At 44.5% G+C, this 22745-nt stretch overlaps 1 protein-coding gene across 2 annotated transcripts; it reads right to left on the bottom strand.

The window, feature by feature from the left end:
• Window positions 1–96: 96 nt before the first annotated feature.
• mtus1a (microtubule associated tumor suppressor 1a) lies at window positions 97–22527 on the bottom strand. Of its 2 annotated transcripts, none has more exons than XM_084008958.1 (14): window positions 19826–22527; window positions 19372–19603; window positions 17918–18154; window positions 16373–16462; window positions 15761–15886; window positions 10154–10356; window positions 5505–5571; window positions 2875–3089; window positions 2479–2584; window positions 2242–2315; window positions 2054–2149; window positions 1386–1502; window positions 1178–1275; window positions 97–928 (listed from the first exon to the last, which is right to left on the bottom strand). In XM_084008958.1, exons 1-14 carry the CDS (start codon window positions 22430–22432, stop codon window positions 700–702), a joined length of 4497 nt encoding a protein of 1498 aa, XP_083865084.1. In that variant the 5' UTR covers window positions 22433–22527; the 3' UTR covers window positions 97–699. The 2 variants fall into 2 exon arrangements, with proteins under 2 accessions (XP_083865084.1, XP_083865085.1); XM_084008959.1 differs by having other exon boundaries at window positions 15761–15883.
• Window positions 22528–22745: the final 218 nt, after the last annotated feature.

Here is a 22745-nt window from a genome sequence, read left to right as displayed (position 1 = left end):
CGCTGCGACATCTAAATGAAGCTCTGAAGCCGTCGGAGGCTCGCTCCGGCCTCGCAGCGCGTCGTGGAGAGGAAAATCTGGTTTTGGGCTGAGCCGTGTGCCAGGCTGACGTACTAATGCTCTCCGTATGTGGAATGTGATCCGCAGGCCCTTCACTGAGCAACACTTGCTGCACTTTCCACTTTGCTGAATAGTGATTTGGTTGTGATTTTGGAAAATACTTAAGCTTTAGGATATTAATGTTGGCGGTTTTGAAGAAAAAGAATAATCGGCTCAAACATGACAGTCACAAGGCTGGACTGATAGCTGCTGAGTTCCAGGAAAAATATATGTAACCGTAAGTAGAGTCTCGTCTGTGAGAAGTTATATTTTAATACAAGACTTTATTAATTGCATATTAAAAAGGGTCAACAAACCAACAATATCCTGAGATTTCCTCCCCCCTCCCCCCCCATCCATAGTATCAGACAGACGTGAAAGGCAAAAAACAAGGAGACCTTGCTTATTAAGTGCTTCTGTGCAGCTTTTTGGGTTTTTTTTTTTTTTGGTTACAGTCTGCAGAATCTCTGTACAGAAAGTGTCATCGAGAGTTCATCCAATCCCGTTGAGCCAAAGTGAACAGGAAACAAACGTGGCTCTTAATTCCGGCGGGATGACTGGATAGAACGGGGTGTTCTTCCTGGAAGCGGGGGCCCATCGTTATCTGGGCGAGACGGGCGGGCTGGAGATGTCGGCGGAGCCGCGGGGTGACTGCAGGCTGAAGGACCGGGAGGGGGAGGTGGAGGTGGGAGACACCTTGCGGGGGCTGCTCAGGTCCCCGTTGTGGAGCTTCCACATCAGCTCCTCGTTCTCCATGGACAGACGCTTGTTCACCTTGGACTCCTTGTGGAGGGACTCCTGCAGCACCGCCTGCTCCGTCGACAGCTGCCTGCGACGCAACGGACGGAACGTTTACAGGCATGAAATATTCATCCGATATCAAATCACACCTCTAGTATATCCCAGCTACGATACCTTTTCTCTCAAATTAAACGGTGTCGGTATTCATCGAGGGAACCAGTGAAGTAGAGCATGTATAATAATGAGATAATGAGCTTGTGGGGTGTGAAGCATCTAACCACCTGCCTCAGTTCAAAGTCTGGTTTCCATCAGGATACAAGCTCACACTCTGTCTTACCTTGACAGTGCATAATGTCTTTCCATGCGGGCTTTCAGATCCTCATTCTCCTGCTGGACCTTTGTAAGGCTCTCATCCAACTTCACATTTTTCTCTGTCTGGAAAGGGAAAAAAACACACGAATCACTCAATCACAGCATTGATTTTTATTTTACTCTTGCTCGTCTTGATGCCCAGGAGTCATTTATCATCCGGCCTCAGGTCTTACCAGTCTGCCGACCTCCATCAGCTTCTTTTCCTGCTGGTGGAGCTGTTTGTTTTTGATATCCAGCACCACTTTGAGGCTCTCTAGCTCCTGCTCCAGATACAGGGTGTGGGAGTCCATCTGCGGGGACAAATAAGTAGAGCTATGTTCAGGGGCCGTCAAAAAGGTGATCGCCGCCAGCCTCGTAAAAACGCCATGTGGCCATAAACCCGGAACCACACAACAGAGGGCGCCACACATCACTTACAAGTACATCTAAAAAGTACTCTCTGGATGTTTAGGTGTCATACACAATGACGTTTAAACTACTAACATTGAGCTGAAGCTCTTGCTGTTCTTACGACGTACCTATGAACAGCGTGGCAGGATGCTGAGCACATGTGGCAGCCACTTAATGACGAGTGGCATCCTTCCTGCACTAGAGCACTCTGGGAAAATTAAAAACTGCAGTCTGGCCAGAGAGAGAGGGCAGTGTTGCTGCTGCAACAGATTTAAGCCTCTCCTGTTTAAACCATTACCACATGGCAAAGAATGGCTTACTGATTAATTAATAGACAACCATTTGAGAAACAGTATTTGTGGTTTCTGTCTGGTAATCATTCGTGGTTTTTGCTCCCCTTTTTACGCCTTTAAGTCGAGCAGCGCTGCAGCGTATAATAAGAGACGAGTACCTGACTCCTTTCGGCCAGCTGTTTCCTCCGGTTCTCCTCTGCAGTCACCTTCTCAGCCAGAGCATTGTTCTCCACAGTGAGCTCTTCAATCTTCTCCTGTGGACGGACACAGCACAGCAAAGTCACTGAGTAAAGGCTGCACACAGTCCGTTCATGAGATAAAGGGGAGAAGAAAGAGTCGAGCTCACGGTCAGAGTGGCTCCTGTCTCTTTCAGGGATTTGTCCAAAGACTGCAGCTCCTCATTGTGGACTTTGCTGAGCTCTGAAGAGTTTTATGACATAAGAAATATTTCAGTCAGTTAAAAGAACACATGCATTTGCTACTTGAGGTAGAATATCTAAAGTTAAAATACACCCACGGACTCATGAAATGCTTCAGAGAAACGATGTGGTTTCATTAATTTGGTCAAATACTGTTGACTCACCTTCCAGTGACTTTTCATACTGCTGTTTAACAGACTGCAGCCGTTCCTCGTGGCTGCTCTCTAGTTCCAGCTTCATGGCTTCATGATTGGCTTTAAGCTCTTCTATCTGTAAAAAGAAGACGACACACTTTGTTTAGAACCACAGCATTGCTGATTCTAACTGCTAAGATCTGCATTGTATTAATGAGGTATTTAAGGTAAGGTAGGTGTTTCACAGAAACCTACAACCCTGCCCTCCACTGGTGTCTGAAGGTGTGTTCACGCCAAACGTAAGGCCACTTTTTTTTGCCTCTCGTTACTCGTGTGAGTTTGACTGCAGGTGAGCTTTCCATCTGATACACGAGGAATCTATAATCTATTATCTAGATCATAATTTAAATGTGGAGCAGCACAAACCTGCTGTTGCATGAGAGTCTTGCACTTGTCGGTCTCCTCCTGGTAGGTGAGGTGGACCTTGTCCCACTCGGCCTGGTAAAAGGCCTGTAGTCCCTGTTCCAGCTCGGCCAGGTCCTGCTGGTGCTGCTCCTGCACTTTGCACAGTGCATCCTCCAAAGCAAGACGCAGCTCATCCCTCTCCTTCTCCAGAGACTCGGATGAATGGACGGAGCAAACTGGGAAATGCAGAAACACAGCGATTATTTTATCCTGGTTTAAAAGGGCAGCAGGGCATCGGCATGGTATTCAGTGATTGCATGCAGCTGTGTCGACTGTTATATTCATTAAACGGGGGGGAGGAAAATGTGAACTAAAGTAGTAAGAAATAGTTCTCCCTTGATGTAAATGTATGACACTGAATGTGCTCCAAAAAGGAATGGAAAAACTGACTTTCAAGGGGAGGTTCTCCCTGCACTTGACTGCATATGCCAACTACACTGCAGTTATTTATAGGCAGATGAAGATACGCCAACAATTCCTCTCTTAATGCTTTCACAATATCTAGAAATCAGTAACATAACCAGCAGCTTTCCTGAAATCAGTCCTGCACATCTGGAAATTAGTCATTTTTAAATTTAGTGCAATTAGTGGCTTTTGTTTTACCCCCTGTAACCCGGTCTGACTACTGTAGTGCCCCACCGCTCCCTGCCAAGTGTTTATATCTGCACCAGAGTGGGTGACAGTGACCAGCTCCATGACCCGTCTCCAGTTTAAGTGGTGCACCAACACGGTTGATACCCAGCAGCCGGTGTGAACTTTAACGCCGTAGTGAAGTCACGATGATGGTGTACGGTAAGAAAGACAGCTGACCAGAACGTCTGCTGTCTTATTAAGCAGCTGATTTTCTTCCAAAAGGTGGTTTGGCAATTAACCACGACTGCTTAGAACGTGAGACTATGTATGACTTCAGTGGTGGGCGTGAAATAATACTGGACCCAGATGTGCTACAACATGTGTGGCAATGTACATGAACTGCTCTCACAAACCATCAGGGCACAAAAAAAAGTACATGTAGTAATCCTCAATAAAAATATGATGTCCCTTTAGTAAAACTAAAAGGATCTTTTACACGTTATGAAGATTCCCCCGTTAGCTGTGACAGTCACATGTTGTTGTTATGTCTTTACTGGTTCGGCTGCTATTTTAGTCACAATTAACCACTTTTCCCAGACAAACAGCCTCCAAACTAGTTGATCATAATGGGTATTCCCCATTGCTGTCCGGATGTAATTAATAGTATAGAGTGTGCGTTTTTTGCACATCTAAAAAACTGAGCTACAGTATAAACTCATGCACAAGATTCACCTGACCAAGAGTGGAATTACAGCAGCAGATCCAGGAGCAGTGGCCAAGCTAACATGAGGACAATCCATCAGGCTTTGGCATGTACGGCTCAACAACGGAGCCCAGCACTCCACGACCATGTGTAATAGAGATCTGGTCATATGAGCCTTTCTAGTACAAATCCTCCCCACAAAAAAAAAAAAAAAAAAAACACCTCATGGCTCACACGGGGGGAGGAGGGTCCAGTTAATCTAAAGTTAGCTGCATCTTGGCCCACAGTCAGCAGCGTGATGGGTTTTGGACAATGCAGATACCTCTTGGATACAGTTTTTACGCATAAAGAGTGATAAAAAGTGGGCGTCTCACAATGTTGGCTGTGACCCAAGACTGTTTTTATTGCTGCATGAGCAGTGAGATCACTGTGGAAGAAGGTAGGGCCGCGGTCCGAGGAGGACTTATAAGAATGAGCCTTTCAAAAACGCATAATCCAAAAAGTGTAGGCCTCCCAGAAGTGAAGAATGTGGTAGAGTACACGTATAACGGCGCTCAGCATATAAGAGCAGTCATGTGGAAGTCCCGAGGCTGCGATGGGAGGGGAGGAGCCACAACACGACCGCTGCCTTAAGTGAGAGAGATGAAAGCTGTGAGTGCATGCGTCCGTCCGTGGGAGGACTTTCCCGCGTGACGGCACATTGACTGGACAGAAAAACACTGTCCAAGTCAAGGCCTCAGGTAGTGTCACATTCCACCAAAGAGGGGGGGGGGGGGGGGGGGTCAAAGGTCAGCCTGCCACTCCCTGGGGAATGGCAACACTTAAACACAAACAGGTCTTGACAAATATGCGTGTGATTTTCAGGACAACGCAATTAACAAGTGGAGGAGGAACGGCAGGAGGTGACGAGAGACCACCCCTGCAAACAGAGACGGCCATATTTCATTCAGGAAACCAGCTTATTGTTATTACTAAATTAAATTAAGATAACACTGAACTGCATGACGTTGAGTACAGAGGAAATTAAGCAACGTTTTAAATTAATTTAAAAAAATGCCTAATATACGGTATAAACGTCGGAGTGAAAGCACCAATAACTTGTATTAGAATACAGCATCAAAATAAGTGAGTAAACAACCAAATAGTGAAACAATAGGAAAACCATACTATCCTCATTTTCTATACATATATGAGCCGACATGTTTCCTCAACTGAACAATCAAAAGCACCAAAGTAAACCGGAAAGGGGAAGATTAAAAGCAGAGCCGTCCGGTGGTGATAACAACTTTAAACACAGCAAGGTGACCTCACTTACCGAGCTCTCCTTGAAGGTTGACCAGCTCCTGGGACAGATGCCTGCACTGCTTTGTGGCTTCATCACGCTGCAGAGAAGGAGAGAGAGAACAAAATAATGTAAACACATGCTCTTGAAGATGTTGCTGCAGTTTCTTTTCTCTTTTTTTTCATAGCTTGAGTCATCACAGCTCAGACCACAGATGCCAGTGTTATTAATTTAAAGGTTTTGTCAGGGCAACACCCTTGACACATAACCATCCGATGAGTTTTCCTTCCAGGACGTCGTGTTTGACTGCCAAATGCAAATACATCCACAGCACCGCAGCAGCAAGGGAGGGAGACTAAAGAAAAGGCATTCAACTCGTGTTTGTAGTCTGAGCTCATGCCTCATGCCTTCTGTCAGACTCACTCCTTCATGTCTCTAGGAGCAAAGAGGAGGCTGGAGCTGCAGTGCTCATCCACAATTCACACTGACGCATCCATAACCTAAAAACTGTTTACCTCTCATGTAATACCTTTCTCTGAATATGCTGATTCACGTAAACAGTCCCGCCCCCACACACACACATAAAACAGTACATCTCACAGGCTACATAATTCATTTACATGAGACATTTTTAGGATTTACTTGTCAGTTAAAAAGCTATATAGACCTCCTGCTATCACCCCAGACCTGCATCTATTCCTCACTGCAGAGTAGAACAATGTAGAAGCCAGTTACCCTCTCTGCAGCGCAGGGAGAACTAAGGCACGCTCTGCTGCCAGAACAGCCCATGATCCAGCCTCAGCCCGAGGCTTGGCAGCCGGAGTCTCCCCCCTCCAGCTACGGAGACCCAGTACTCCAGGACAAACAGTGGTCCAGGTGGACTCGCCACCTCCACACCTCCTCCCCAGACTGCTCAGACTACATCTGAGGCAGGACTGAAAAAGCCGCTCCACTGGCTGAGGAGAGTGACTGCAGAGTGCATTACCGTATTACACCTAAAAAAAAAAAAAAACCCAAAAGGGGGCAGGCCCTACAGTGTGCAGAAGAACAGCCTCCTCATCACCGAGCTGAGGTCACTTTAAGACTAAAAGGCAGCCGGAGCGGAGCAAACGGATAAATTTTACAGAGCTGCCTGACATCAGGCTGATGGAGCAGGACTTGTGCTGCGCAATGACCTTCCCAGGGGAAACACGGAGAGGCTTCATTACCACCATCCCCCCACATCCAGACCTACATCCAGTCTTCCCCTCACCCCTCTGCATCACGACCTCACAGTCTGCTGCGAGGCTTCACAGGAACAATATGGACGACATGATAACGCGCTGAGACGGCTCACGTTTCCAGCTTCTGTGTGAGCACAAGCCTTTACAGTCAAGTGTATAGAATTGAGGAAGATGATATCACTTATTGATCGCTCCTCAGCAACAGCACATAACCGTAACCGTCTTACCAGCTCAGCTGGTAAAGCCTCTGGAACTCTAAGGGACATGTAGCCGGGCCAAAGTGCAGACATGTCTCCAGCGTATATTAATACGACACCACGTCAGGTGTAGAATAACACTTGATGGCAGACTAAGATCAATAACTAATTGCTTGAGATCAAGTTCCAAGACATATATTGTGAAAGTGAAGTGAAGTAAAGAGAGATTTGTAAATCATTCCAACGTGTTTCACGGCATTCGCTCTTAAGGCATGTCACACCACACTCCATCCAAACAGCTGATAAGAAACAGTGCTCGGGCCTTTGCTTAGTGTTTGGCTGCTGTTCATAACCATATCAAGGCAACAGCTGGGACATTCTCACATTATGCTGGCAAGGAGCCGCCTCCTATTCTTGGAACACACCTGACACGGTATTCTGTTATCCCTGTGCACTCGACGGGTGTTTTCATACTAAATCACGGTGAGGCGTGTTTTCGGTAGTGTCTCCTGGAATCAGTGGAAGGGGTGAAACCAAGCAGGACGTGCTTCGGTTACAGTTGCGTCAGCGAGAGGAACAAACGCGTTGTGCTTTTAAATATTTTGTTGATGCAATCAGTTTCACAATTCTGCGTATGAATCAAACATCACACTGGAGATCACACACTGTCCCTTAAATGCTGGGTTTAATCCCATTTTTCTCCAGCTTTGTTTTCCGTATAACTGCATATATCCAATAGTCACGACTGGCTTTCTAACGCCTGGAATGTACACTCAAGCAACAACAGGCAGACGTGGCTCGTGGTTGAGGGTTTAGAACATCCGAGGAGCAAATGTCAAAATACATTAGACACTTGATTGCATAATCCAAACACTTTTTTTTCCAGCTTTTTGGCAGCAGAAATTCAGACTGAGGCACCGAGGCTAAAATGGGACTGACGTGAACTCTGTCACAAATGCAAGTGTCCAGGACGCTGCCACAAGGGATCTGTCTGGTGTCAAACTCTGGAGTAATGCAGCCACGGAGGCAGTTGCTTTAATCTGGGCTAAAGGGAATAAATGCATGAGGGACTTTACGTATTACGGCAGAGAGAAGCAGTGGTTTATTTAAAAAAATAAAATAAAATGTGTTAAATTCTCGTCATCGAACGTCCCCATGTTTCTTTGCTATGTGTTTCAGGTTAGAAGCCGATATATTTTTGTTGTTTTCATCTCCTCCTGTGTTGTGGTAATACACACACAGTAGCATGTTGCTTTCATGGCAGCAACAAACCAGAGGGAGTCGCTCCTGTAGAGGTTTTCCTCTGGATCTCCCCCACGGTGCCCTGCAAGTCTCCCATATCTGGCGTACAGGGATGCACAGCTATTTTTACAACCCCATACATGTGCATTTAACGGATTTAGCCTCAAGAGGGACAGCAACAATGTCGGATAAGGTCCATGGATTGCACAGATGATGGCATGTTCCCAGCGGCCTCTAGAGGAAAGTGCTGGCAGACCGGCCACTTGTGCAACTGAATCAGACCTCATCCGACGCTGACATAAAACCCCAAGTATTTACAAATTAACAAACACAAAGTGAGAAAGGATAAAGTGACAGTTGGTTTTATACATTCATCATATATTGGAAACGGTGCGAGGGGAAGCAGGGGAAGTTCACTGAACTCGTGATATTTTTTGGATACAAATTAACCTTTGTTCACCAAGTATTTCTACAATTACTGCAGATAAACTATCTTGGTGTGCCGATCACATGCTGCTGTTTTTTTTTTTTTTGAGAAGTTAATGCCACAGCTTATACATCATATAAATCCCCTCTAGACAGCAGGCTCCCCGTAATGCTTTTAATTAATAGCACCGAACAACAAGATCCAATAAAATAATAATGTTTTTTCATTTAAATCTATCCATTAAAACAAGATAAAACTATTTATTGACTTAAATCTTATATAAAAAGAGGAAGACATCTCAACATTGACAGGGTATTAAGACATCTGGATGAGTGACGAGGTAAAGACGGGGTCATACACTTCAATAGGAGTGAATAAATATCATCCTACGTCTTAAATCAATTTATATTTGAATGGTGGATTCCAGCTGTTTCAATCAATCAACACAGACGGTGTGAAAAGTCTTCCTTCTAAAGTTAACCGGAGCGACTGAAATAGATCGTGACAATTTATGTACTGCATCAGGGTAACAGTGTATCTGCCCCCCCCCCCCCCCCCTTACAGGAAAATGCTGATAGAAATCTTTGCTAACCAATTCATAATTCAATCATATTAGACTGCAGAGCTTCTGATTAAATATACTATATAATAGAGGTCATGCACCAAATCATAACTTTGACAACTATGTGAAGGGGTCGATGGTTGGGGTTGAGTGGAGGGCAGCCGATAGCATCTGTTTGTACTGCACTGTGTGAAGATTAATCCCTTGGGGCATCCAGTTCCTGGAAGCCAATCACATGGTACCACTAGTAAAACAGATCCAACGCAAACAGCACGTTTAAGCATCCATATTTGAACGGCCCTCAGGGTCATGCTTGCCCACTTGAATACGTTATGAATCCATTAAAAGAAAGAAAAAGGTACAACTGAAAGCATTTAGATAGAAGCAAGAATAAGTTCAGCTCCCTCCGTTTGTAACGTCACAAGAACTTTTAAATCATGCTGCGATAACAATCAATTCTTAAACGGAGCCTGGATTGCTTCAGCTGTTCAGTGGACGACAAACAACAGGGCTGTTATGTGTTGGACAGCTTCGAAGTATGTCTCCGCGTGCAGCCCCTCATACCCTTACAATCACCCGCCCGTGCTTTTGCTGTAAATAGAAATGCCATTTGGTGTGACGAGTATCAACGCACACGATTTGATGTTGCAACACTTGCAGTTATGTCATCAGGAGAAAACACACACTCTAAATTAAGAGATCAAGGAGAGACATCTTCACTCTGTTTTGCCACCGTATGGCTGCTGTTTATGTATGTTTTGTATGTTCCGTATGTTAAAACGGAAAATGTAAAAGCATAAGACAGTGAACCTATGAGAGACTTCTGCTTTCTGTATGATGCCTTCTCTATACTTTACTAATGTGAGCCACGTTCTGTTTTTAGATGGATAATACAGCTGGAACTGTCATGATTTCTGACAGAAAATACATATTGTTATAATATTAGGTTGGTGAGGCTGCTTTGATAATTTGCTAGGAAAAACAATTCTAAGAGCCCATGCTGCTCAAATTCATAAATAAAATGGGTATACCTCAGCCAAAGCTCGCTGCAAGACGACGGTGATGGCCTCAAATCTACAGTTGCTCGCTGCCAGGAGGCTTCTGGGCAGCTGGATGCTCTGCTCCTTCCTGCCAGCCTCGGCGACACTCGCCGGCACCACATCTGGAGGTCCGTGACGCTGGGTCGGTCGGGACGCTTGCGGCTGGGAGCTGGCCTTGGGTGTGTTCTTGTCCACTGTGAAAGAACACGTGTTGAGTGTCGTGACAACGTTGATCATCATCATACCCCCCTCCATAACCGCTGCAGCTGGTCCGACAGCAGCGCCACCCACCCTATACGCTCCCGAAAGGGAGCCAAAGATGCAACGAGATCCAGTGTCAGCGCTCTGGATGTTTGTGCGGTGTAGAACAGTTATGTCCAATAAGCCGGGCTGACGATTCCCAGTGCTGCTCCTCCGACATCGAAATGGATCCTCGGAATGCAATTAGTTTCCCATATCTTTATCCAATCTAGTGCTGCGGAGGAACTGGCCACCAAGGACAACTTGTTTTAGCGAGGCCGTGCTACTGTAGTTTTGATTTACATCAGCTCTATAAATACATCACCCCCGTTCAATAGCTACAGTCAATCCTACTAATGCACACCTTGTTTACTCCGCTACAACAGCAACAACACTGAGACATCAGAACAGAGGAACGCTGACGAGCTCACTGCCACCGAGTGTTACAGTGGGCGAGAGGGAAGAAAACAAACCGTTTGTTTCTTTGAAACCACATTAAATGAGAGTGTAGTGAGCGTTATGTAACACGGCAGTGAGAATAGCCTCAGACATTTGGGGAATACCAGTGAGTGGAATAAACTGTACCACCAGTGGCCTGTGGGGTTACTCTGTCTGCTGTTTTAGAAGACAGCTGTTAGGGATTAATACATAAACCAACATTAAAGGAGTCATCACCTGGTTTTATACGTATCCAGCCCCCCTTGGATCGCTTTGGATCAATTCGTAAAACTTATTAGAAAAAAAAAAAAAAATTTTAATCAAACATTGAGCTTGTTCTGACCCTTTTTCGTACCGCGATTTTATCACGCGAGATTACGCGCGAGGTTTTGACTGGTCCGGATGTGCATTGTATAATATGTAATGAGGCGCGCGTTGATTCGCCGCAGGAAGGACAGAGCCGGGGGGGCTTGCCTGCATGCAGACTCCAAAACATAATGGCGGCGCTTCGGCGATTTCAGGTAGCGGACGGGGCGGGGTTGGGTGGTGAAAGAGGGGTGGGCTTATGCAAGTAGCCGCCACGGTGACGTCACCGAAGGCGCAGAATCAAAATCTCGTGCTTTAGGAATGCACACCCTTGTGTGCTATTCCTGTTCGGAAAAAGAGCAGAAGCGAAAAAACGGCGCCACTTTCAAACTCCAGCCTTTCAGGCAAGTTTCAACTGAGGTCAAACACAGATATGCATGTTTTAACAAGAGAAATTGCGATTTCCAGGTGATGACTCCTTTAATATATTCAAAATCAAGACATTGAAAGTGAACAGAAATTAATCCACCCTAGTGTTCACCCCGATACGGTGTACAACCCCTGCTCAAGTGTTTACAATCATGTCCTTTATGAACCACAAGACTTGGAGCATATTCAAGTTAAATATAGATGCACTAAGCAGGGGTATCGTCTTAGAGCATCATAACATCCCAGAATAACACCAGCATGTAACCGTGGGATACAGCTTTCTGAGCAAAATTATTCTGCAGGTGTTTTTGGGGCAGTAAGGAGAAGTTATTTAATCTAACGAGAGCTGATAACACAGCTGAGTCCTGGCCTGGTCGGGTCAACATAACACTGAAGAGAGAATAACACTCCAGGGTGACCAGGCCAACGCTGTTGTGATGGGGTAAAAGATGAAAAACCTACTAGAGAACGGGATAATAAACAGCCAGATCCCTTTCATCCTAACTCTACGTTCACGCCACAGACTTGACGTCACACAGATCTGCATCCGGTTGTGTGTTCACCTCAAAAAACAAGTTCCGTGTCTCACAGTCACGGTAAACTGCTCAGCATTAAAACAGACACAGCCTTCAAGACAAACAAAACACACCTTATTATACCATTTAAGTTCATTTCACAACGCTTTAATGCTTGAACAGGGTGACGTGTTGTTTTTTACTGGTTTTAATGTTATTTATGACATTTTCAGACTGAAACTTGGATCGTTCAGGACCATAAAATAAAACAGATTTCCATCTCGTTGGCCAGACTGCATCCTCCAAATCTACATCAAATTATTTTTACACAGTATGTTGATTTCTTCCCATGTGTGCATCATGTACAGCACATTTGTACAGCAGAGATCCACACAAACAGTCTAACTATGCTGCTCAGCTTTCAAATAATTTTGATGATGCTGCAGTTCCTGAAATCTAAAAAGGCTTTCTTTACATTTGGGTGCCCCCTGCTGGCTGTGCAAAGAGCACAACGTGAGGTCACCTCAAGCTGCATGTCTATGACTGCACAACATGTACCGCAAACATGCCTGCAGGATAAAAGCAACCTCAGTGACATTGTCAGGCTGCCAAGCCAGCGCAGAGTTGCAGTTTGCATCATATTTCACATTTATCTGTGTAAACCGAGGTGGTTGTGAAAAATAAGTTGCAGTAAAAGGATGTGAATCTCATAAATCTCTTTAATGTATTTTAATGTATTTCAATTTAATTTGAAGCAAAATGCAGTTATGGCAGCTTTTTACTTTCCCTCCTAAGACAGTAAATGAATTAGTGGGATCAAAGCCATGTTCTCTGATGCTACTTTTAACATGTCCTTATAAAGAGGAACCGGCAGAGAAATCTTACCATATATGTTTATTTTCTTTGAGCTGTTATCTCAAACAGCTGTTATCCCCACAAGACCAGAAGTGGACATTATGCAACACATTTCTGCTGCTGTATCTAAAAAAAAATCATGCTCTGACCTTTTTAAATAATTCAAAATGGTCTTAAGTGGTGGCCGGTTCAGAGATTCATATAGTGAATAAAATGTCACTCTGATTTTCAGGCTACCAACGACTTTCCTCTACGCTTCATTTAGACTGGAATTTGTTCTGCGGATTCACAACACATGAAAATATGTATTCACACATCAGCAAACAGTCAAACAGTTGGTTTTATCTCTGGCTGTATCACCTCATATTTTTAAACCGTGATGTGTTCTCCATAAACACACACATCTGCACTTAGATTAGACTTTCTATAAAGCACATAGGCCCTCTCTCCCTGGGACTGCTGCTCCATGGCAACAGAGGATCTGCAGCTATTTTCATCAAAGTCTCTGAACACCAGGTTGATGACACAATGTTGCCATCATTTTGCTCCAACACTTGACATCGAACACTGAGCGACTCTGTAAGGAGATGTCACACCGTAGCACAAAGCATGATGGGTGATGAGAACCCTCACAATCAGGCACTTGTTATAGTACTTAGTTGACAACATCAGACTATAATTATTGTCAGAGTAACATTTACTGGAAAATAAAATGAATGAACGCATAAATAAGTGTTTGAACCGACTGATGCACTGGACAACTTGTCTTGCCGTTTTTAAAGTAAACTTTCAGTTGTTTAATTAAAACATAGTTACTGTAAAGCAGAGTTATCTAAACATTAGAGAATGTAAAGCTAAATTACCATATTTGGTTATAACCTTCAAAATCAGGAGAATGCTTAAATAATGTAAGAACCACAGGAAGCTACTGTTCTCCCACAGTCAACAATCCAACAATCCCAACAAGGTTCAACCTAGAGACCAAGAGCCAAAATAACCTTTGTTTACCTCAGAAATAATAAAAGTCATCCTGAAATGTCAATATGACGCGTGTTTAAATATAAGTATTCCTTAATTCAAGATTCACATCCTACTGCTGCTCAGAGCACCGTGTTTTTGTGACCAAGGTGGGTAAATGAAAGATGAACCTCCTGCTTTGCCGACTAGTAAATAGCCATGCTAAAAATAGATTTGAGTACGGCCTAACCACACAGGTCTTCATGTGAGAGGCAAACCCTGCTAGGCTTGGCTTAATTGTTATATATATATTAATATCACAGAGGTGCAAAAACCATAACAATGCTGGTAGAAATATGCAGTACTGAAACTGACAGACCTGCTTGGAAAACCACAGTGTTCTTCCTGCATCCTGACAGCAGCTGAAGGCTTCGGAGTAAACCTTTGGCTGTCAGACGCACGTGGATGTTGGACAGCGAGAGCTTTGGAGACCATAACATCTCTCAAAAACTAAGCAAGGTGGCCAACGCTTTCAGCCAACGATTACTTTAAAAAACAGATTCCAAGTGCAGAAGCTCGCCGCTGCCTATGAACCGCATGCCATGTTGTGCCTCAGGTGAGAGCAGAACTGGAAAAAAAATCATCAATAAAACAACAGTAGTAAGAGTAGTTACACCACTGAGACAGTGTTGAAAAAAGTGCAGGCAACCAGTTCAGCATGGTAGGTCTCCCAGCTCAAAATCTAAGTCCCAGCTGTGAAGGCTGGAAGATCCAGAGAAGGTTAAAGGCTGGGCAGTTGATGGATTTGAAAGGGGCGGAGGAAAAAAAAAAAGAAAACAAAAATTCCTTAATCCTCTTGCCAGGCTTCAGCTATTCAGCACACACATGAATCTCCCACAGCAGAGCAAAGCAGCATCTCCAAGCTCAGTGATGGCGGTGCTGTAGCAGAGCCAAGATGCTCGGAAGAGAGCAGTGGGGGTGGGGTGGGAGGAGCTTACAGCATAACCGCAGCCAATGGGAATTTGATCCGGCCCCCTACTCTTCCTCTCATTTTACTCTACTTCCCCGTGTCATCAGCAGTGATGTTTTGAGCTGAGCTGAAAACAGCTCGACTGGCACAGTTTACTGTGAAGATGTGTCCTCGGCTATGAGACAGATTTAATCTTCCAAACAACATGCTCAATAATTGAGTGTTATACAACGCGGTTATACAAGTTCAACTGGGCGGTAGCAACGCAGTGAAAGACAAGAGAATACGTGAAGAGCAGGGAAATATGCATGAAGCCCTGTATGTGAACAGCAGAGAGCAACAAAGGCAATAAAAACAGAAATTGCACACATTAGAGCCTTCGTGTGATTATGTCTTTTACAGGAAACAGACACTGATAATTAGGATACCACAACTTGAATGTTCTGGTCAAAATGAGCAAACCATATCTGATTAAAGTAAACTGAGCCAGTCATCAGTAGTTTTGCTGAAAGTAGAAGCAATGTGGAAACAAGCAACAAGGGCGTTCTACCTTTATCACTTTTATAGTTTCATGTACCTCTAAACATTACTCTTTCCTGTCAGCCACATATCTGCATGAGTGAATTGATGATAAGATAAAAAAAATATCCTTATCTAGGTCGCCTTCAATTATTACTGTGAACTCAGAGCAGAAGGACTATTTTTTCTCCTTATTTCACCTCCCTTATCACCGGAGGCTGTCGGGTCTGTATGCAGCCTGAAAGGATGACTGACATTTCTAATTACATTTGTTTGTTGCATCACTATGACAGAAAGCCATCTAAATATTAACTTAAAAACCACAGATAATACACATACTGGACGTAACGGATACAATTCAAAGCTTACCGGTTCCATATGAAGTTAGACGGAGAAGTCTTGCAGAACCGGTCCGTTTCAGAGGACCGACTGTAGAATTTGAGGTGCCTTTGCTGCTGGGAGTAGCAGGGAGTTTGCATGCTGTGGGCAAAGCTGCTACAAGCAGAAGATCCAGGTGAGACAAGCGGTTGGAGTTAGTCTGACCCATAATGCAGCAGAAACTATCAACTGAGCAAAGCCGCAGACAGCTTTTATATACGAGAACCTCAAACATGAGGTTTGATCAAAACATACTGTTCAACTGAAAAACAAAGATACAACTAATTTAATTTAATCAATATCAAAGAGACATCTCGTCAGTACGATTACTGCACAATATAAACATCATTCGGCTTTTTTTGTGTTTTGGGAGGATTTAATCAGACTCAACACTCAAGTCAGACGTAAGGTCTTTCCTTATCAGACTGTGAGGATTTTCTAGTGTTTGAAATGTAAAAATCAAGGTTGTATCACTCAGTGAGACTTAAATTTGGTCAGAAGTTAATCATAATGGCTGCAGAATACAATTATAGATTTTTGTACAGGAAAACAACATAAAATAAAATCTGAAATGTAAAAGTGTGTGTATGCACACAGGCTCACATGGTACAGTGTTTTTCCCAGGGGTTGTGAAGAGTCTAGTTTTCAGCACAGTTTTGAAAGGGGATGGTTTCTGTGAGGCTCCTCCAGAAACTGTTGGACAAGTAGACAAGTGCTGGGTAAATATGAGAAATCATCACATGCATGTTTGTGTCACCATGTGGAGGATGTGAACAGACCATAACAAGCACAAACTCTAGTGTAAGAAGGTTAAAGAAATTATTATATGTTAAAAAGACCATAAACAACAAAAGCATAATCGCAAGAGGGAGCAGATATAGAATCAGATTAAACACAGAATGATTACCTAGCATGCAAATCAAAAATATATATAACAACATGATGATGATTAAACTTCCACTTACTTCTCCAAAGCTTTTTATCTTTTTCATTAAACGCAGCTAACAAAGGGATGATGCAAAACCGATAGGATCCAATGAGCAAACATGTCAAGAGGGTGAGATCACAGTTGGATGCTGCACTGCCCTGCGCCGTTAAAGAGGAGCTGTTGAAAACGTGAGCTGGAGGTTCGGTCCAAGTGCAGCTTCGAAGTCCCGTGTAACCAGACATTTTTACTAAAACAAAAATAGGGAAACTGCTCCTTTTCTGCACCTCAGACTTCATCAGTTGTAGTGCACGTCTGCTCACTCTCCTCCAGGCAACACTGTGTGTGTGTGTGTGTGTGTGTGAACTAGAGTGGAACAGAACCCGTTGCCATGACAACATCACAAGGGGGGTCCCCCCCAGTATGGCCAAATAGGTCCTCTCTGCCAATCATAGACCTGCATGCTGTTGAAGATGCTCGGAGGAAAATAGCCTACTGTCTAAAAGTGTTCCTTCTCTTCATAGAGAACACCAGTCAGAAAATAAAACACCATCAGAACCACTTCAAGCTCAGCAGTAACACTGAAACATTTGCTGGCACTGTACTAGCTTTCATACAGATTTTAAAATGAATAAATAAGAAAAATGCAACAATGTTTTTAAGATGCTGGATCTTGGCAGATGTGAAAGTAATAAATAAGAGACAGATTTGCCCGAGGGAGATTTGCGTCCGAGCCTGATGCCTGAAGTGGGTCACCGTTTGGAAGAGAGGCTTCTTCCCTCCATGTCCAGATGTGTTAAAAAGCACAATAATCACGGTGGCCTGATGCTGGAGAACAACTGCATTAAACTGATTTTCATGTCGCCTCATAGGTGCAGCTGGACCGTTCAACACCTACTGCTGCTATTATAACTTTATATTTCTATTATTTACCATGCTACTATTTCTGCTTTATTATCATATGAATTCTATTATTACCACTATTGTCTGTTCGTGGTAATCATTATGTTGTTTTGGCTGCTACTATATCTGCTCTCATTATATACATCATTTCTGTTATATGGATTCACTATGTTGTATTATTCTGTTCACACGACATCTTTTGCACCTCTTAGGCAAATTTGTGATCATATAAATAAAATGTAATTGAAAATTGAATAACATATGGGGACAGAACATCCCATCCCTAAACACTACGTGTAAATCCTTATTATTAGGTGTACCTTGTGTACTCCCAGCAGCTCCACTCATCTCAGTATGAACACTGGCTCCAGTGAGGGTCCTGGATGGCCCCGGGGTCTTGCGTGGTGGTCTAGTAGCAGTGGTCGGGGTAGGAGGAGGACCCATAAGAGAGGGCCGAGCAGAAGAATGAGGCAGTTGGGATCCATTCAGTTGGGGCTTAATGCTTGCTGTTGAGGCAGTTCCAAGGGACGGCTCTCTCTCCTGCAATCTCTGACTGCCTGTGATTTAATGGAGCACAAATAAACATCGAGGTCAGCAACATCAACCCCTTTATTAAGGGCAAATGTACATACTGAGCTTACAGGATATTGGCAGCAGTAACATGGGCAGTGGAATGCTTACATAGCTCCCAGACAGGCTTAATTAAAAAAACAGTCATTTTTCTCATAACATGAATTTAGAGACAGCTTACCGTTACATTTAATATAGAAATTACACAAAACTTACCTGCATGTATCTTCCTCATGACGGCAAACATGTCAAATATGATCAAATACAAACAAACCCAAAAAATATTGCAAGTTTAAGCCAAATGATGCATCTCTGTGAAGTATCCCTGTAACCCAAGTATGCAATGGTTACTGTTTTGTTACCGTGTGCATATTTCAAACAGTGTGCTTTCATTCTAACACTATTGCTAAGCTCAAAACCTCCCTTTCCTTCCTCTGATTTTTTCCACTTGTACAGATGGCTTCCCATCAGAGGAAGGAGGACCCCCCTCCTTGCCCGTGACTCTTACTATGAGGCTATGAGGAGCAGTAGGGCAGAGGGAGTTGCCTGTTTATCCCCAAGACCTGAACAAGAGACCGGAGGTGACATCTGTATCCAACACGGTTCCTGTGGAACAAGGCTGAGCTCATCAAAGAGATGAAAACAGGAGGCCGTCGAGGAACTGCTCAATGTCACCATCTGATGGGAGAATGCTTTACTGCAGGCTGAGTCATTTCAGTTCACAATGGCATGGTCTAGGTGGAAAATATTCAATATTATTATTTGTATCTGCCATTTTCATTTCTGAAGTGACAGCAGTAAGCTTGTGAATGAATAAAATGTCATCTGAAGAGTATAGCATATAGTCATGTACCTCTGGTGCTGAATTCAATCCGACATGGCACTTCAAGTACAGTTAAAGTCTGTGCTTGTTTCAATTATACTGAGGGTAAAACAGACCTATTACACAATTCTCTCTGTTTACGCAAAACAGGGGGAGATAGTTAAGAAATCATTAGCTCTCTGCTTCGTCAAAGGCACGTCATGAGGCGGTTGACTGTGACCTACTGTCAATGTTTACCGACATGGACGGGTCAACTTTTTCACTTGTGAAAAAAAAAAGGAAGGATCACGTTTGATGATATCACAGGCTCAAATTAACTGGATTAAAACAAACAAAAACAAAAAAAGCATGGACAGTATTTAACATTAAACTAATTCTTACCTGTGCTGCTCTTCTGCTTGGTCTGTGGTGTCCCTACAGCTTTGGAGGTCCTGCATCCATCCCGTCCCCAGGCTGCCTGCCTCTGCTTGGTTGACAGAGTGGCTGGTCTGGGACTGGCAGCTGGACCTGGAGAATGAGGTGCTCCTCTTTTTTGTCTTGGAGATGGCTGTCCTTGAAACCTGTTCTTACTCTCATCCAATGACCCTCCCGCTGATGTCGATTTACTGGACTCCTGCAAAGAGAGCAATTTCTCATGCAGTCCTCTATGCAATGTCCCCCGGTGGTTAGCACAACAGAAACAAACGTTTTCCCCAGTCTGCTCAAAGCAAATCTCCATGTGTCCAAAATTATTGATTAAATCTGGTTTACAGAAAAAACAAGCATGGATATTTACAGTACATGAAAATAAGTCAAATTGGTGCAGAGTTTGATTACATTATGAGTCCATACTTACCACCAGGCTGATCCTCTTAACCTCTCTGGGGGAGTTTTCAGAGGATGCATTTGTGGCCTCGGAGCAGTTCAGGTTCCCTGGTTTCCTCTGGCCCAGGTGGGTGTTAGCTTTGGGGTTGATAAAGCTAGCAGAATGCTTTAGAATCGCTCTCTTCTCTCTGGGCAGCCTAGATGACAATATTAAACTGTCCAATAAGCTGCGAGGCCGCGTCGTCAGCACAGGAGGCTTGTCCTGACCTACAGCTGAGCCAGACCTGACCTCAATTTTGTTTAACACGCCCTTTTTTGGAGTTGGTTTGGGATGTTTTTGGCCACTTATATCAGGGGATTTTTCTAAGGATGAGCAGCAGAGTGTCTGGCTGCCAGAATGCTGTGCTGCAGCGTCAGATACTTGGCTGGAGGTCCCCTGCTCTGTTTCAGAGCTGGCCTCACTGCATTGGACTGCTGAAGCATGTTTATTTGCAGTTGGGTGCTGGTCAGCTGTGGATGCTCGGCTCTTCCCCTGTCCTTCCACAGCAGTAAGCCTAGATGACTGTTTGATTGTCGAGCCCAAATTAGCAGCCCCTGTATTCACTTGTCTCTGAGCATCACTGACCATTTTAGTTGCGGTAGAGACACCTCCAGTACTCCTGGACTTGGCAGGAGTAATCCTGATAGCTCCTCTACGCGCTTCAGTGGGCTTATTGTTCACGTTAACTTGTGATGGTTTATGCTGTGAAGAAGGGCCCGACAATGACATCTGATATAGACTTTTTGTCACAACTTTAGTTTTTACGCTGCCGAAGTCCCGCTTGGGAAACTTCTTGATTTCCATCTTCTTGACATTGCTGGCTGAAGGCAGCTGTGCTGCAACCAAATCATTCGGAGTCCCAGAGATTTGCTGCAGTCCAACAGGGTGGGGTCCTGGCCTGCCTGCTTCTCCAGTGCAGGGAGACTCTGGAAAGGAGGGTAGGCAGGGCACCATGTTCCCAATGTTGTGCACCGGTGTGGAAGTACAAATATCCGTATCAATGTGTTGCACAGCTGACAGAGTGGACACAACGGCGTTGCCCTGTTCTGGTGTAAATGGGAAATGCGGCAACAGCTCTGCTTCAGCGCGAGCAGTCGGAGCCTCTTTTCCACAATCTACAGGAGACGCTTCAGAGACAAAGGTCATGAAAAGACCACCGTCATTCTCGCTTGGCAGAGCTATATGAGAGTTGGATGATGCCATATCATTTTCCTCAGCGGGGAGCTCTGCCTGAATGAAAGTAGTTCCAAAACACTGGTGGTCCATGTTCTCCTCAATGACCCTTTCTGGGGATTTTTCAAGGACATCTGGCACGTTAACTTGTGATGGTTCATGCTGTGAAGAAGGGCCCGACAATGACATCTGATATACACTTTTTGTCACAACTTTAGTTTTTACGCTGCTGAAATCCCGCTTGGGAATCTTCTCGATTTCCATCTTCTTGACATTGCTGGCTGAAGGCAGCTGTGCTGCAACCAAATCATTCGGAGTCACAGAGATTTGCTGCGGTCCAACAGGGTGGGGTCCTGGCCTGCCTGCTTCTCCAGTGCAGGGAGACTCTGAAAAGGAGGGTAGGCAGGGCACCATGTTCCCAATGTTGTGCACCGGAGTGGAAGTATGACTATCCTTATCAATGTGTTGCACAGCTGACAGAGTGGACACAACGGTGTTGCCCTGTTCTGGTGTAAATGGGAAATGCGGCAACAGCTCTGCTTCAGCGTTAGCCTCTGTTCCACAATCTACAGATGTTTCACAGACAAAGGTCATGAAAAGACCACCGTCATTCTCGCTTGGCAGAGCTATAAAAGAGTTGGATGATGCCATATCATTTTCCTCAGCGGGGAGCTCCTCTGCCTGAATGAAAGTAATTCCAAAACACTGGTGGTCCATGTTCTCCTCAATGACCCTTTCTGGGGATTTTTCAAGGACATCTGGCAGAGTGGTTGACAGCAGGTTACATTCAGCAGGCAATGCTGGATGGCCCACAGCCAGAGAGACAGACTCCTCCAGGGAAGAGACCACCAAGTGTGACTGATCCTCCTTACAAAAACTGTTGCTCCTTATTACCATTTCCCCAGAGCTCAGAGAGCAGCAGTCATTCTCTGTGGATCCTCGACGGGAAGTCTCAGCTGAACTCAGTTGGCTTTCCCTCCCAGCGGAGTCCGGGGACATCACTGCACCGTTACTTCCATCCTCTGTGTTCTTGATGAAAGTCTGGTAGTTATCCGATCCCATCTCATGATTGCTCATCACGCTCAAGTTTTCATTCCAGAAATTCACACTGCCATTAACAGGTGTGGCGATAAAAGTCTGGTTCAGGTTCCTGCTTACGCCACAGAATACATCATCCTGTGGTAAGGTGGTGTCGTAGGGGTTATCCACAGTGGAGTCATGGCCGAGGCAGCACTCCAGCATGTTGATGTCAGGGGAGCTGTTGGCTTCTCTGTCACTCAGGTTTGAAACACTACTGTTGGAGTCAGGTGAAGGCGACAGCGATGGGTTGCTGTAATGGCTCTCAGGGGAGATGGCCACTCTGTGGGGCAGAGGAAGTGAGCCCTCAACTTGGTCGGGGGACATGTTAAATGTCGTGTTGGACATTTTGGAGTTCAGACAGGATTTTGCCTACTTTAAATAACCTCACAGTCGCTTGGCAGCACAGCGATCCATCAATTTTGTTGATGGGAATCGACGACCTGTGTAAAGAGGAGGAAAAAGTAAAACATGTTATAACCATGTTACTACACAATCTATACTGACACCTTTGCAAGTTCACTAAATGTTCAAAACCATAGACTAAGGCCCAGGTACTGCAGTGTAACATGGTTCTTTCCAGCCTTCGGTCATTGTAACAGTAGCCGGACACCCAAATTATTTATGCCTTAGCTCAATGAAAAATGCAAAAGTCATCAGG

Source organism: Eutrigla gurnardus (assembly GCF_963514095.1).
Source record: "Eutrigla gurnardus genome assembly, chromosome: 5".
Lineage (NCBI taxonomy): Eukaryota > Metazoa > Chordata > Actinopteri > Perciformes > Triglidae > Eutrigla > Eutrigla gurnardus.
This window is presented reverse-complemented; position numbering and strand designations above follow the sequence as displayed.

What these genes read in the sequence shown, in the direction of transcription:
- mtus1a (XM_084008958.1), bottom strand. Translation starts at nt 22,432, where the DNA reads ATGTCCAACACGACATTTAACATGTCCCCCGACCAAGTTGAGGGCTCA. An exon ending in TCTAACTTCATATGGAACCG is followed by an intron (nt 10,357 to 15,760) that starts GTAAGCTTTGAA and finishes GTTCTTTCACAG; the next exon opens with TGGACAAGAACACACCCAAG. An exon ending in AGCTGGCCGAAAGGAGTCAG is followed by an intron (nt 1,503 to 2,053) that starts GTACTCGTCTCT and finishes TTGTCCCCGCAG; the next exon opens with ATGGACTCCCACACCCTGTA.